We start from the raw sequence: 15702 nt of genomic DNA, 5'->3' as shown, positions 1-15702 counted from the left end.
AGTGTGAGGGGGAGCTGGATCTGGAGGAATACACATCTGCTGTTCTCGGGTACATCAGCAAGTGTGTGGAGGATGTCACTACTACCAAGACTGTGACTTGCTACCCGAACCAGAAGCCCTGGCTGAACGCAGAGGTGCGTTCCCTGCTGAAAGCCAGAGATGCTGCCTTCAGATCTGGAGACTCGGATGAACTCAGGAGGGCTAGAAGAGAGCTGACTGCTGGAGTTAAGAGGGCAAAAGCTGCATATGCTCAGAAAATCCAGGGACACTTTTCCTCCCAGGATCCACAGAGCATGTGGAGGGGCATCAAGTGCATCACGGACTACAAACCTAACGTTGCACAAAGCTCCAAAGACCCATCCCTGCCTGAGGCTCTCAACACGTTCTACGCCCGCTTTGAGAACCCTGACACACCCCCCAGCACCAGACTCCCACACTCACCAGGAGAGGAGCCCCTCAGCGTGACACCAGCAGAAGTAAGGAGGACGCTGAGGAGGATTAACCCCCGGAAAGCTGCCGGCCCGGACAACATCCCCGGACAGGTGCTAAAAGACTGCGCAGACCAGCTCTTGGACGTCCTGGCCGACATTTTCAACGCGTCCCTCATCCAGGCAGCTGTCCCCACTTGCCTGAAGACCGCCACCATCATCCCGGTCCCCAAGAGCTCCACAGTGACAGATCTTAATGACTACCAGCCAGTAGCCCTCACTCTGATAGTCACAAAGTGCTTTGAAAGACTGGTTCAGACCCACATCAAAGCCACCATCAACATCACTGTGGATCCACAGCAGTACGCATACAGGAAGAACCGATCCACAGAGGATGCCATTTCCTCAGTGGTCCACACTGCCTGGAGCAGAAGGATTCCTACGTTCGGATGCTCTTTGTGGACTTCACATCTGCTTTCAACACCATGATTCCTCAGACACTGATAACCAAACTCTCCTCACTTGGACTGAGCTCTTCCCTGTGCAACTGGGTCCTAGACTTCCTGACCAACAGGCCGCAGTCTGTGAGGATTCACAACATCTCCTCCCCCTCCATAATCCTCAGCACTGGCTCCCCTCAGGGCTGTGTGCTGAGCCCCATCCTGTTCACACTGCTCACATATGACTGCTCACCTCTCCATCCAGGCTGTCATATTGTGAAGTTTGCGGACGACACGGCAGTGGTTGGATGCATCACGAACAGAGATGAGTCCAGCTACAGGCAGGAGGTGGAACACCTGGAGGATTGGTGCAGAGAAAACAACCTCTGCATCAATGTAAAAAAGACAAAGGAGATGATTGTGGACTTCAGAAGGGGCAAGCATGCCCACCTCACCCTGCACATTGGAGGATCTGAGGTGGAAGTGGTTGACAGCTACAGGTACTTGGGTGTGCACCTGACCAGCAACCTCACCTGGAGCAACAACACTTCCACTCTGGTCAGGAAGGCACATCAGCGGCTCTACTTCCTCAGGAGGCTGAGACGAGCTGGACTCGGGAGCGCAGTCCTCACCTCCTTCTACAGATGTGTGGTGGAGAGCGTCGTGTGCTCCAGCATCAATGTGTGGCATGGAAGCTGCTCTGCTGCAGACAGGAAAGCACTGCAGAGGGTGGTGAAGGCTGCACAGAGGATTGTTGGAGTTAGCTTCCCCAGCACCACAGACATTTACACCTCCAGGTGCAGGAAAAGGGGCACCTGCATCAGGAAGGATCCCACCCACCCAGCACACGCACTTTTTGTCCCACTCCCCTCAGGCCGGAGGCAGCGGAGCATTAAGTGCAAAACAACAAGACTCAGAAACAGCTTCATTCCGGAAGCTGTAAGACTCTTAAACTCCACTTAACAAACACACTGCACTGACACCAAGGACAAATTACTGTTTACTGTTTACCAACATGGTCACTTTACTTGCACTGAGACACTTTATCTCCACTGCTCTAATTCACATTATCATGCTGCTATAGCACACTTGCACTCTGGACTTCATGTTGCTGAACCTTTCTACTCTCTATTTATTTTTTTTATTCTTTGGGATATTTATCTATCTATTTTGTATATTCTATTTCTTTTATTGTATTCTTTTTTTATCTATATATCTATTAATAACAGCTCTTTGGGTGTAAAACTGGATCGTGAGATCACAATTTCGATCCACCTCATGTACCACATGTGATGCGAATGACAATAAAATCTCCTTGAATCCTTGAAATCCTGCCTTTTTTTAGAGATTCAGGTATCTAAAGCAGGGTTGTACAGAAACACCAGCGTACTTTTTTCACCAAAAATTGCTCACCTGTCATTTATTCATACTAGAGATTTTGCCAAAATTTGCCAAATCTTGATGATCTGCAAGACTTTTAGGAAAATACTCTGTGGACTAACTAGACAAAAGTTAAACTTTTTGGTGTGTGTCCCGTTACATCTGGCGTAAAAGTAACACCGCATTTCAGAAAAAGAACATCATACCTACAGTAAAACATGGTGGTGGTAGTGTGATGGTCTGTGGCTGTTTTGCTGCTTCAGGACCTGAAAGCTTTGCTGTGACAAATGGAAGCACAAATTCCGTTGACTACTAAAAGTCCTGAAGAAGATTGTTTAGAGATGCTGGAAAACCCTCCAGTGTGGTGGAATTAAAACAATTCTGCAAAGAAGAGTGGACCAAAATTCCTCTGCAGCGCTGTGAAAGCACTGAGACTCACTGAAAATGTTACCACAAACGACTGCAGCTGTTGCTGATAATCAGATATTAGGTTTAGGGCATCATTTCAGATCATAATTATCTATATTAAAAACAGATCATTATGATCTGAAACCATTAGGATTAACAAACATGGAAAAAATAAGAAATCATAAAAAGGGCAAACAATTTTCATACCACTGTATATACTACACAATTCTTTATATACTGAATATACATATATAGTAAAGGTTTAGTAAACACTCTTTGGGTCTTTTTTTCTTTCTGTCTCTCACTCTCATTATTTCTCTCCCTCTCTCTCATTCTGACTCTCTCATTCTAATTGTTCCTCTCTCATTCTGTCTCTGACTCTACCTCTCCCACTCTTTCTTTCAATTATCATTTCTCTCACTTTCTTTCTCCTTCTCTCTTTCTCTCATTCTTCCTCTCTCTTTCGCATTCTGACTCTTCCTCTCTCTCGCTCTTATTCTTTCTGTCTTTCTTTCTTTCTCTCTCACTCTCATTCTTTCTTTATCGCTCTTTCTCATTTGGACTCTTCTTCTCTCGCTTTTTCATTATTTTTTCTGTCTCTCACTCTCATTTTTTCTCTGTCTATAACAGTCAAATTCTTACTTTCTTTTTCTGTCTCTCACTCTTTCTCATACGTTTTCTCTCACTCTCTCTTTTTCTGACTCTCTCTCATTCTCCCTTTCTCATTCTCTCTCTTCCTCGCTCTCTCTTGCTCTGTCTTTCTTTTGACTCTGTCTTTTTCTCACTCATTGAAACATTCTGTCTAAGTGTGTGTGTGTGTGTATGTATGTCTGTGTGTTTGTGGGTGTGTGTCTGCGGGGGGTGGGGAGGGCTCTCCGCTTTGCTGAATGAAACACAGACACACACACACACACACACAGACACACACACATATACACTGACGCACACAGAACGCGTTCTCTCACACTGTACCGCGGAGCACCGAGAGAGAGAAGCGCGCGCTCAAGGGGAGCCTACCGCGTCCATGTCCACTGCCGCTGCCTCGCTCTGTGATGGAGCCGTGATGTGTGCCGCCCGCGCGCCACCCGGATCGCCCCGATGCGCGTGAGCGAGGCCGGCCGCGCGTTCCTGCAGTGCACCACCCTGCACGGCGCGCGCCACATCTTCCTGTCCCCGTCCCCGCCGCGGCGCGCGGCCTGGTTGTTCGCTTTCCTTGCGGCTCTCGCGCTGCTTTTCACATGGTCCTCCAACCGCGTGCGCTACCTGCTCTCTGCGCCTGTCTACACGCGCGCGCACGTGACGCACGCCCGTCGCCTCGCCTTCCCCGCGGTGACCATCTGCAACCGGAACCTCGTGCGTCCGCGTAGCATGACAAAGCAGGACGTGTTCGGGCTGGGCGCGTGGCTAGGTTTGCTCGGTAGGAACGGAAAGCTTACGGCGGCAGCGCGCGAGGCGCTCGCTCCCCCGCCCACCGGCTCCAGCGCGGCCCCCGCGAGATACGACCCTCCGTGGCTGCCCGTCTCGCGCATGCTGGACTTCGAGCACTTCCTGCCCCCGCCTCGCGACGCGCAGCCCAGCATGCTGCAGGTCTTGGACCGGTTCGGACACCAGCTGGAGGACATGCTGCTGCAGTGCCGCTTCCAGGGCGAGCGGTGCGGCCCTCGCAACTTCAGCACAGTGAGTCAGAGTTCGTGTCCGAGCTCCGGGTCTGGGTTCGGGTTATTAACCCGCTCAGGTTTACTACTGCTTTCCAATAGGAAATACCCCAAAACCACCTTCCACCCAGTGTGCTGCACTTACTCATATTTATTAGCTTGCATACATTCCTAGCTGGCCACCAACATTAAAAGACGTTAATTTCAGGTTGAATGTTGGTTATGAAGTCAGATGACAAAAAAATATGTCAGGATAACGTCTAATACTGTTATGTGCGTGCACATATTTAAAAGTTGCATTAATTGATTGCATTATTAATTGTGCAAGTTATTCACAATTAATTGCACGATGAATTGTGTAACTTATTTAATTGTGATGAACAATATAGTTTTGCAATTTGTTTCATTATTTTTTTTTGTTTATTGTTTTTGCTAAGATTTTTCTTCTTATTATTATTATTATTATTCTTTTTCTCCTGAAAAAACAGTTGTGCAGCCTAAACCGTAAGTCATAGAGAAATGAAACTTGGTAGGTAGATGTAGGATTAGTGCATCTCGGTGGACAACAAAAATGGCCCCGATTGGTCAAGTGGTGGCGCTATAAACAAGGAAATTCATTTTTCACAATTTTCTCAATAACTCAAAAACCATAAGACCTACATTCAAAATTCTTTTTTTGATGGATTCCTTGGGTCAATACCAACAACTTTCCAATTTGGACCATGCACTTCCGTCTATATAGATTTTTTGCTAATTTGCATAATATGCAAAACCTACTTTTGCAAACTAGTCCTAGGAATTTTGACCAATCCTGGCATGTTTGGTATCAAAACACTCGTGAGAGCATGCGCTTCAATATTCATTAAGAAAAAGTTGAAATATGTAAACAATATGGCCGCCATATGCAAATTAGTCCTTCCGGATATATGCCCCATTCACTTCAAGAGGTAAATTTGGAGCACTGTTTCTCAGCAACCGTGCAACCTAGCAAGTTGAAACTTTGCATGCAGAATCTATCATACAGCCTCTAAAGGATGTTCAAAGGGCAACTTAATCAATCAACATGGCTGAACACCATCAGCCAATCAGCATTCAGCAGACATTTTGGCAGGCTGAATGTTGCCCAATCTGGATGATATTTGGCAGTTATGTTCAGGTGGAGACACTGTAGTGACCTGCAAAGTGCTGAAACAATCCGCCCACTGGGGGGTGCTGTTCCAAAAAAACGAGTATATGTCAATCATGCTGTACTATTTTGACATCTAATTGTTTTTGCCATATTTAGTACAGTGGCTCTGACAAATTTCTCAATACAACTATGTTTAAAAAGTGCTTTGTTCATTCATAATTGCTAATTGTTTGAAAATAGCTATATTGAAACTACTCTCTGGATATTTGGCCTATCACCTCCATTTCAGTCTTGCTGCACACTGTAGAGTCTCTAGGTAAATGTTCATTAAAAACATTTGTGAAAATTTCACATACAATACTCTCCAGGCATCAAGCAATCTGTGCGTCCTTGGAATTTCTAACCTAAATTGCTGTAACTCTGCAGTATTTGCTGTAATCTCACAATGTTAAAGACCTCTGTACAATATCACTCTGATGAAGCGCCATTTAATACAGAACTAGATTAAGAATAACTTGACATTACATGTCATATCAGAACATTCACTCCTTTGTGCCTCTTCTCAACATTAATAACAGGTGAAAGACTTTTGATCATTTTAAATGTGACAGAATGTCTCCAATTGTGTTAGACCTTCTTACACATCACCATCCTATGCTCTAGTAGGCACCATTGTGCTAGTTGGTGCTTGATGAAGCGCCATTTAATTCAGAACTAGATTTATAATAACTTCGTAATTACATGTCATATCAGAACATTCACTCCTTTGTGTTAATTTAAACTTGTTTGGTCAAACATTTCAACTTGTTCTGCAAAGGTTCAAAGGTCAATCTGAATACCACTTTGTGAACATTCTGGTTGAAGCCACCTGATCAATACCAATAACATGTAGACACCTTTTGACTAGTTCTAACTCACTTAATGAATATCCTACAAAGTTCACTAGATTTACATGTGAATTTAAGATCAGGTTGAAAGGCCTCTGCTCAACATTAATAACAGGTGAAAAACTTGATAATTTCTAAATGTGACAGGGCATCTCCAATCATATTAGACCTTCTTACACATCACCATTCAATGCTCCAGTAGGCACCATTGTGCAAGTTGGTGCTTGAACCCGATGATTGCCGCTTGCGGCTATATTTTTAATTGCATTGATTAGTTGTGCAGTTAAGTACAGTTGCAAGAAAAAGTATGCGAACCCTTTGGGATTACTTGGATTTTTGCTTAAATTTGTCATTAAATGTATTCTGATTTTTATCTAAGTCACATCAATAGACAAACACTGTCTGATTAAACTAATACCACACGAAAAATTATGTTTGCATGGTTTTATTGAACACAACATGTTTACATTTACAGTGCAGGGTGGAAAAGGTATGTGAACCTTTTGCACAATTCCTCTTCACAAAACTGTTTCAGTTCAGCAATATTTTTGGGATATCTGGTGTGACCCAGGCCCGGAGTGGCTAATTGGGAGATTCGGGAGGATTCCCGATGGGCCGGCTCGAGTTTGGGCCGGTTGGACGGAAAAAATTAATTTACCCGTCACTTGTCTAATCTTATTCTTGCATTCATTTCCATTCAACTACGTATGCATTCTCTATTAGTCTGACAACACAGCCCCTACTTCGCAGTAGATTAGATGGGTTTAACCATCTGAGGGAATTCTCCCCTCCCAAATGCTTGAGTTGGTTGCATCCACGAGTGGTCTTTTCTGAAGCGATAAAATTAAATACAGCAACAGAATAGCACGAAGCGTCAGTCGGCTGTGATGGATGGTAAAAAGAGGCCAGGCGGAGCCGAAAAGGCCAGATAAAAAAAAAGAAAGAAGATGGAAGAAGAAGCTGCCAAATGTGCAAAATTAACAAACTTGTTTTCCAGAGGACAGAATCCAGCTGCAGCCAGTAAACAGAGATATGGAAATAATCTTGAATCATCAGCTATTGGGCAACGTTTGCAATGTCGATTTAGCGTAGTTTATTTTGTAGAGCCCAATACACATCATTAACCGCTTAATATGCCCTGGCCCGCCGGCAGGCCAGAAATATGTCATAATTAATATCTGTCTGTGTTTATGAATAATTATGGACACCCAGTATGCCATTTTAAAGCCTAGAATCTCTGCTTTTCAGTTATCTAGCCTATTTAGCTGTATGTCATTTCAGGAAATAAACATTTAGAGCGAAATATGCCTTGTTTATTAGAATTAAGATTCATAATTTTGAATCTGGTAAAGCTTTATATTCTGTCTTTAAGCTACTGCTTTGAGGATTCACTATTTCGTTTTGATCTTTTAGAATTCGTTAGATTATATTTCTTTTAGCAGTTGGTTATTTTCCTATTTTATATCTATTTTTCTGTTTTTATTAAATGGTGTTATTAGCTTATTAGCTTCTAGCTTGTTAGCATACAGAACGTCTCCCTGGTCTTTTAAATGAATATTGATTTATTCATTTAATAGCTGTATCTAATTATTTTAAGACAGACAGACACTTTCTTCACTTTCTTCTTTTAATCGGGTGCTGAGATCTCATCCGCATGTTTGAATGGTTTGTTCTGTAGGAAAACGCACCTGATTTATATGCTGAAACTGTAGTCTGACTGGCAGGCTGAGAGACTGAATGTCACGCAGCCCCAAAGCAGTGGAATTAGGCCAGATCCCCGCGAGCCGCGCACCTATTAATCCACCTGTACATCTTTAAAGGCCCGGATGAGCGCGCCACTTTCCTCGGCCGGTCGGGCTCCAGGAAATAGTCTGTGATGTAGTCATCTGTTTTTTAATACTATTTTAATTTTATATAAAGCTATTTCATGATAATTACCATATAGCTAAGTAACCAAGTCTTATTGTTAACGAAACTTCTCCTTATCTGAAACTAATAAAAACGGTGATTAAAAGAAAAAACTAAAACGAACTGAAGTTAGATTGAATACCCTCATTTTTGTGTTTGTTAATTTATTTATAATTAATTTATATATATATGTGGTATATCATGATATATATCATTATTGTGATATAAAAAATAAAAAAAAATCTCATATCACCCAGCACTACTTCTAAGTAATATTAATCTTTATCTGATTTAAATTTGAATGAAACATGTTTAAGTGAAGGGTGTTCTGTTAACTTACCAATATATACTTGCACTTATATGCAATAAAAAGGCATTGTAAGATCTAGCAGCATCTTAATTGGGTTGAGGTCAGGACTCTCCAGAAAGTGTATTTTCTTCTGTTAAAGCCATTCAGTCCTTGATTTACTTCTATGTTTGGGTCGTTGTCCTGTTGCATTGTCCATCCTCTGTTGAGCTTCAGTTAGCGGACAGATGATCTGAAGTTTTCCTGCAAAATGTCTTGGTAAATTGGAAATTCCTTTTTTCCTTAGATGTAGGCAATCGGTTCAGGATCTGAGGCAGCAAAGCAGCCCCGAACTACGATGCCCCTCCACCATGTTTCACATTTGGGATAAGGATTTGATGATGGTGTGCTGTGCCTTTTTTCTACACACATAGAGCTGTGTGTTCCTTCCAAACAATTCAATTTTGGTTTTATCTGTCGACAGTATATTAAGCCAGTACTGCTGTGGAACATCCAGGTGTGCTTTTGCAAACTTTAAACGTGCAGCAATGTTTTTTTTGGACAGCAGTGGCTTCCTCCGTGGTGTCCTCCCATGAACTCCATTCTTGTTTAATGTTTTTCTTATTGTAGATTTGTCAACAAAAATGTTAGCATGTGCCAGAGACTTCTGTTAGTCTTTAGCTGACACTCTAGGATTCTTCCTCACCTCATTGATCATTCTGCACTGTGCTCTTGCAGTCATCTTTACAGGACGACCATGCCTAAGGAGAGTAGCAACAGTGCTGAACTTTCTTCATTTGTAGACCGTCTGTCTTACTGTGGACATCACATGAACATCAAGGCTTTTAGAGATACTTTTGTAACCCTTTTCAGCTTCATGCAAGTCAACAATTCTTGAACGTAGGTCTTCTAAAAGCTCTTTTGTGTGAGGCATGATTCACCTCAAGCAATGCTTCATAAGAACAGCAAACTTAAAACTGGTGTGTTTTTTTATAGGGCAGAGCAACTTTAACCAACACATCTAATCTTACCACATTGATTGGACTCCACATTGGCTGACTCCTGGCTACAATAACATTCACTGTGAATGTTAACATGCTTTGTTCAATAAAACCAAGCAAACAAACATAAATGTGTTTGTCTATTGTTGTGACTTAGATGATGATCAGGGGTGGGTTTCCCAAAAACGATCAATCTTAGCGAATAACGAAAGAACATATTTATTCACTATTATGCCCAAAAAACGTAGAACTGTGTTGTAATTATCAACATTATACATATTCTGAAATTTTAATTACAAAAGGATGTACTTTGGCATTGATAAAATACTCATAAAGATACATATGACTAAACAAACAATCAAAAATCCAATCTATTTTAAAACATTTAACCCTTTTTACTTCTAATTATTGTATTATTAAAATTATTATTGACCTTCATATTAAAATATATTATATTAATATTATTAATAGTAATATATATATATATATTTTTTAACAACCAGAATGTTTTATACTTTATAGATTTATCTTTGAGGACAGATCTGCACATTCTTGGTATTTTAATCTCAGTGTCTTCATGAGGGAGAGTCACCTGGAATAGTTTTCTCAGCGTCTTGAAGGAAGGAGTTCCTGGAGGTGCTAAACAATAATTACTGCTTTTCCTTCACGCTGTAAAGCTTCAGCTCCTCCCAAATCACCATCTCAGTTGAGTTTAGGTCAGGGGATTGTTTACTAGATAATTCCATATACGTCAATTAATAGTTTTCAATTAATAGTTAAATCAATAGTTTTAATATTAATCTACAATGTAGAAATTTAATTAAATAAAAAAATTAAGAAAACACATTGAATGAGACGTGTCCAAACTTTTGACTGGTACTTATATATTTGCGAGTTAATACACCCCAGAGTGTGCCCAGATAAACGGCAACAATGTTGGTTAGAAGCACCTGATTATGAAATATTATTAAATATTACCTGCACATTTACGGATACCCTTTACAATACATGTAGGTGTAAAAGACACCACGGGCGTCCCCTGCACCGGACCTACAATAGCATGGAAAAATATAGTGTGGTGCTGTAATTCCTGGGCTGGTGGTAATTGTGTATAGTTGCGTGTATTCCACAGTAACAGCCTGATTACAGAATCCACGGACTTGGAGACTTTGCAGCTTTGCTTAGACCGTGAGCATCATCTGCAGGAATTCATTAATTGCATTCCTTGCAGCATTAATGTCAAGAACTCTAACATTGCTAATATTTTAGTGATTTATTCGTGGGTTTGATTGGTCAATTCCAATATGCCCAGTTTGACTACAAGCCACAGACATAGTTGTCAATATAATATAATATAATATAATATAACATAACATAATATAATACAATACAATACAATACAATATAATATAATATAATATAATTGATTCAACCACGGAAATAATATTTTTGTTTCCCTCAAAATTGGCGGTCCCTGGTGTTTAAGGTGGTGAACTGCAAGCAGAATGCTCTTTAAGTAGAACGTTAAGAATAACGACTGGGTCAGGTTACTCGTTAATCTGCGAGCGAGTTTACGTAGTACTTTAGTTACGCATGGGTTTGGGAAACACTCTTTAATTAACGATCAATCTTAAGTACGAGTTAACGTAGTTCTTAGCGTTACCAAGCTTTCGGGAAACCCATCCCAGAACATTTAATGACCAATTTATGCAGAAATCCAAGAAATCCCAAAGGGTTCACATACTTTATCTTGCAACTGTAATAGCAATATTTAGTCAATCATGATTCATTTTATTAGTTTGTCTGGTTATTATGAATAACTGTACTACATCTTGCAGTTACTAATGATTAACTGCATTCTTTATGGGTTTAATGAATCATTACAGGGAACAGTTTACTTGAATGTAAAGTGTTCTCATAGATGCTCAGCATTTAACTAAGTGCCCGTTAAATGTACCAAACTTGTTGTAAAGTAATGTAAATTATTCTCTATTGGATGAAACCATGTTCCTAACCCTATACCCCCCCCCTTAACACTTAAAAGTTAGTTGTTTGAGAAATAAAATTTAGATTGTTTTAGGCTAATTTTAGGCTTAGAATTAGGTTCTAGGGTTGATTCAAGTTAAGGTTAGATGTAATACTTACTCTGGGTATTATAAATAATTACATACATTTACCTAATGGATATTATTTATAATAATTTGAGTGCAAATGAATAGGGGCATTGATTTTCAGCAGTTAATTATGATTGCATTTTTAGCTAAACATGATTCATTGCATTATTTTATGAATTTAATAGTCATTAATTGCATTGTTTTGTGCAGATAATCACAAATAATTTATTTTTTTCAATTGTGGTTGATTCTAATAATTTCTCGGTTCTCAGAGCACTTTTAGAAGGCAAGAATGTCATGATATGTATCGTAGAACAGAGGTTATGATTTAATATATTGTAAAAGATTGCAATACTGTTACCAAGGCAATATGTTGTGATTGTTTAAATAAATTCTTTGGGAAAATCTGTCATAGGTATAAAGTTTTATTGTTTAAATATAAAAAATTATCCGATTAGAACAGTGGGATCTAACAAGTACATCAAAGTATGACACTGCTATTTCGTGGGCTGAGTTTAAACAACACAACAGTAAATTAACTGCTTTTGACACCAATCTTTACCTGTAAACTAACAATTGAATACTGATACTCTGGTTCTGAAAATCGATAAGGAATTGCAAAACAAAAATGCAATAATTTCTTCACTCATGTTTTTTTTTTACAGAACTCCTTACACCGGCGTGTCTGGTGGAAGTTTACTAATTCCTGATTCTGTATAATTCAATTATGTGATAATTCAGAAGTGCAGGCGTGAAAACCAGATAAACGGTCCTCTGAAGCGACAGTGTCTCTGAGGGGCTTTATGGAACTGGTTTCATTTAAATTGCAGCTATCTGGTGTTATCACAGCGGTGTGATCTAAAAGCCCAGGCTGCAATTCAGCTGGAGGGAAGCATCACAATTACTGCATTTGATTTCCATTTTTATATTATTATTTTCTTCATCTATCAACTCTTTCCTTTCCTCTCAGGACAAAACATCCATACCGATCAGAGCTCCACTCTCAGCTTTTACCACAGACTGTTGAATTCGCTCTGGTTTATGAGGAAGCATGCAAGGAACTGGTGTAAGGCATCAATGTGTGGTCTGTAGATTTGTACAAAATGAAAATAACTACAGTCTTTAAAAAAGGTTTTATTTCTCTAAAAATCTGTGCTCGATAGGTGATTTGGTAACGCTGTATAACAAATACATAAACACTGGATAATATAATGTATTAAGGCAATAGCTGTCTTTTTATTAGCTTACGCAAGTTCTGGCAACATGACATAAGATTTTATAAAATAGTTAGGATGAGGCTTGAAGCCATATTTGTGACACACTGTAAACTGTTTAAAACTACTCTAAAAACATCCAGCTAACCTCCCCAAAACATCCAGCTAGCCTCACCAAAACATCCAGCTAACCTCCCCAAAACATCCAGCTAACCTCACCAAAACATCCAGCTAGCCTCACCAAAACATCCAGCTAACCTCCCCAAAACATCCAGCTAACCTCACCAAAACATCCAGCTAGCCTCACCAAAACATCCAGCTAACCTCCCCAAAACATCCAGCTAACCTCACCAAAACATCCAGCTAGCCTCACCAAAACATCCAGCTAACCTCCCCAAAACATCCAGCTAGCCTCACCAAAACATCCAGCTAACCTCCCCAAAACATCCAGCTAACCTCCCTAAAACATCCAGCTAGCCTCACCAAAACATCCAGCTAACCTCACCAAAACATCCAGCTAACCTCACTAAAACATCCAGCTAGCCTCACCAAAACATCCAGTTAACCTCCCCAAAACATCCAGCTAACCTCCCCAAAACATCCAGCTAGCCTAACCAAAACATCCAGCTAACCTCCCCAAAACATCCAGCTAACCTCCACAAAACATCCAGCTAACCTCCCCAAAACATCCAGCTAGCCTCACCAAAACATCCAGCTAACCTCACCAATGCATCCAGCTAACCTCCCCAAAACATCCAGCTAACCTCCCCAAAACATCCAGCTAGCCTCACCAAAACATCCAGCTAACCTCACCAAAACATCCAGCTAGCCTCACCAAAACATCCAGTTAACCTCCCCAAAACATCCAGCTAACCTCCCCAAAACATCCAGCTAACCTCCCCAAAACATCCAGCTAACCTCACCAATACATCCAGCTAACCTCACCAAAACATCCAGCTAACCTCACCAAAACATCCAGCTAACCCCCTAAAACATCCAGCTAACCTCACCAAAACATCCAGCTAACCTCCCCAAAACATCCAGCTAGCCTCACCAATGCATCCAGCTAACCTCACCAATGCATCCAGCTAACCTCACCAATACATCCAGCTAACCTCAACAAAACATTCAAGCAACCTCACCAAAACATTCAGCCAACCTCACCAATACATCCAGCCAACCTCACCAAAACATTCAAGCAACCTCACTCAAACATCCAGCCAACCTCACCAATACATCCAGCTAACCTCACCAAAACATCCAGCTAACCTCACCAAAACATCCAGCCAACCTCACCAAAACATTCAAGCAACCTTACCCAAGCATCCAGCCAACCTCATCAATACATTCAGCTAACCTCACCAATACATCTAGCTAACCTCACCAAAACATCCAGCTAACATCACCAATACATCCAGCTAACCTCACCAAAACATCCAGCTAGCCTCACCAAAACATCCAGTTAACCACCCCAAAACATCCAGCTAACCTCCCCAAAACATCCAGCTAACCTCCCCAAAACATCCAGCTAACCTCACCAATACATCCAGCTAACCTCACCAAAACATCCAGCTAACCTCACCAAAACATCCAGCTAACCCCCTAAAACATCCAGCTAACCTCACCAAAACATCCAGCTAACCTCCCCAAAACATCCAGCTAGCCTCACCAATGCATCCAGCTAACCTCACCAATGCATCCAGCTAACCTCACCAATACATCCAGCTAACCTCACCAAAACATTCAAGCAACCTCACCAAAACATTCAGCCAACCTCACCAATACATCCAGCCAACCTCACCAAAACATTCAAGCAACCTCACTCAAACATCCAGCCAACCTCACCAATACATCCAGCTAACCTCACCAAAACATCCGGCTAACCTCACCAAAACACCCAGCCAACCTAACCAAAACATTCAAGCAACCTTACCCAAGCATCCAGCCAACCTCATCAATACATCCAGCTAACCTCACCAATACATCTAGCTAACCTCACCAAAACATCCAGCTAACATCACCAATACATCCAGCTAACCTCACCAAAACATCCAGCTAACCTCCCCAAAACATCCAGCTAACCTCACCAATACATCCAGCTAACCTCACCAAAACATCCAGCTAACCTCACCAAAACATCCAGCTAACCCCCTAAAACATCCAGCTAACCTCACCAAAACATCCAGCTAACCTCCCAAAAAAACATCCAGCTAACCTCACCAAAACATCCAGCTAACCTCACCAAAACATCCAGCTAGCCTCACCGAAACATCCAGCTAACCTCACCAAAACATCCAGCTAACCTCACCAAAACATCCTAACCTCACCAAAACATCCAGCTAACCTCACCAAAACATCCAGCCAACCTCACCAATGCATCCAGCTAACCTCACCAATGCATCCAGCCAACCTCACCAATACATCCAGCTAACCTCACCAAAACATTCAAGCAACCTCACCAAAACATTCAGCCAACCTCACAATACATCCAGCCAACCTCTCCAAAACATTCAAGCAAACTCACCAAAACATCCAGCCAACCTCACCAAATCAACCAGTCAACCTCACCAAAACATTCAAGCAACCTTACCAAAACATCCAGCCAACCTCACCAAAACATCCAACTAACCTCACCAAAACAACCAGCCAACCTCACCAAAACATTCAAGCAACCTCACTCAAACATCCAGCCAACCTCACCAATACATCCAGCTAACCTCACCAAAACATCCTAACCTCACCAAAACATCCAGCTAACCTCACCAAAACATCCAGCCAACCTCACCAATGCATCCAGCTAACCTCACCAATGCATCCAGCTAACCTCACCAATACATCCAGCTAACCTCACC

At 41.4% G+C, this 15702-nt stretch overlaps 1 protein-coding gene across 3 annotated transcripts in view; it reads left to right on the top strand.

Moving 5' to 3' along the window:
- The window catches only part of asic1b (acid-sensing (proton-gated) ion channel 1b), a 496417-nt gene that overhangs the window by 304662 nt on the left and 176053 nt on the right, over window positions 1-15702 (top strand). Inside the window, exon 1 of one of the 3 annotated variants that reach the window (XM_022682366.2) lies at window positions 3584-4333. The exons of the other annotated variants lie outside the window; for them this stretch is intronic. Coding sequence (XP_022538087.1) covers window positions 3755-4333 — 579 coding nt within the window. The 5' untranslated portion in view covers window positions 3584-3754. Of the gene's footprint in view, window positions 1-3583; window positions 4334-15702 lie in introns of those variants that run through there. 3 annotated transcript variants of the gene reach the window in all.

This window comes from Astyanax mexicanus, chromosome 24 (assembly GCF_023375975.1).
Source record: "Astyanax mexicanus isolate ESR-SI-001 chromosome 24, AstMex3_surface, whole genome shotgun sequence".
Taxonomy (NCBI): Eukaryota; Metazoa; Chordata; class Actinopteri; order Characiformes; family Acestrorhamphidae; genus Astyanax; species Astyanax mexicanus.
This window is presented reverse-complemented; position numbering and strand designations above follow the sequence as displayed.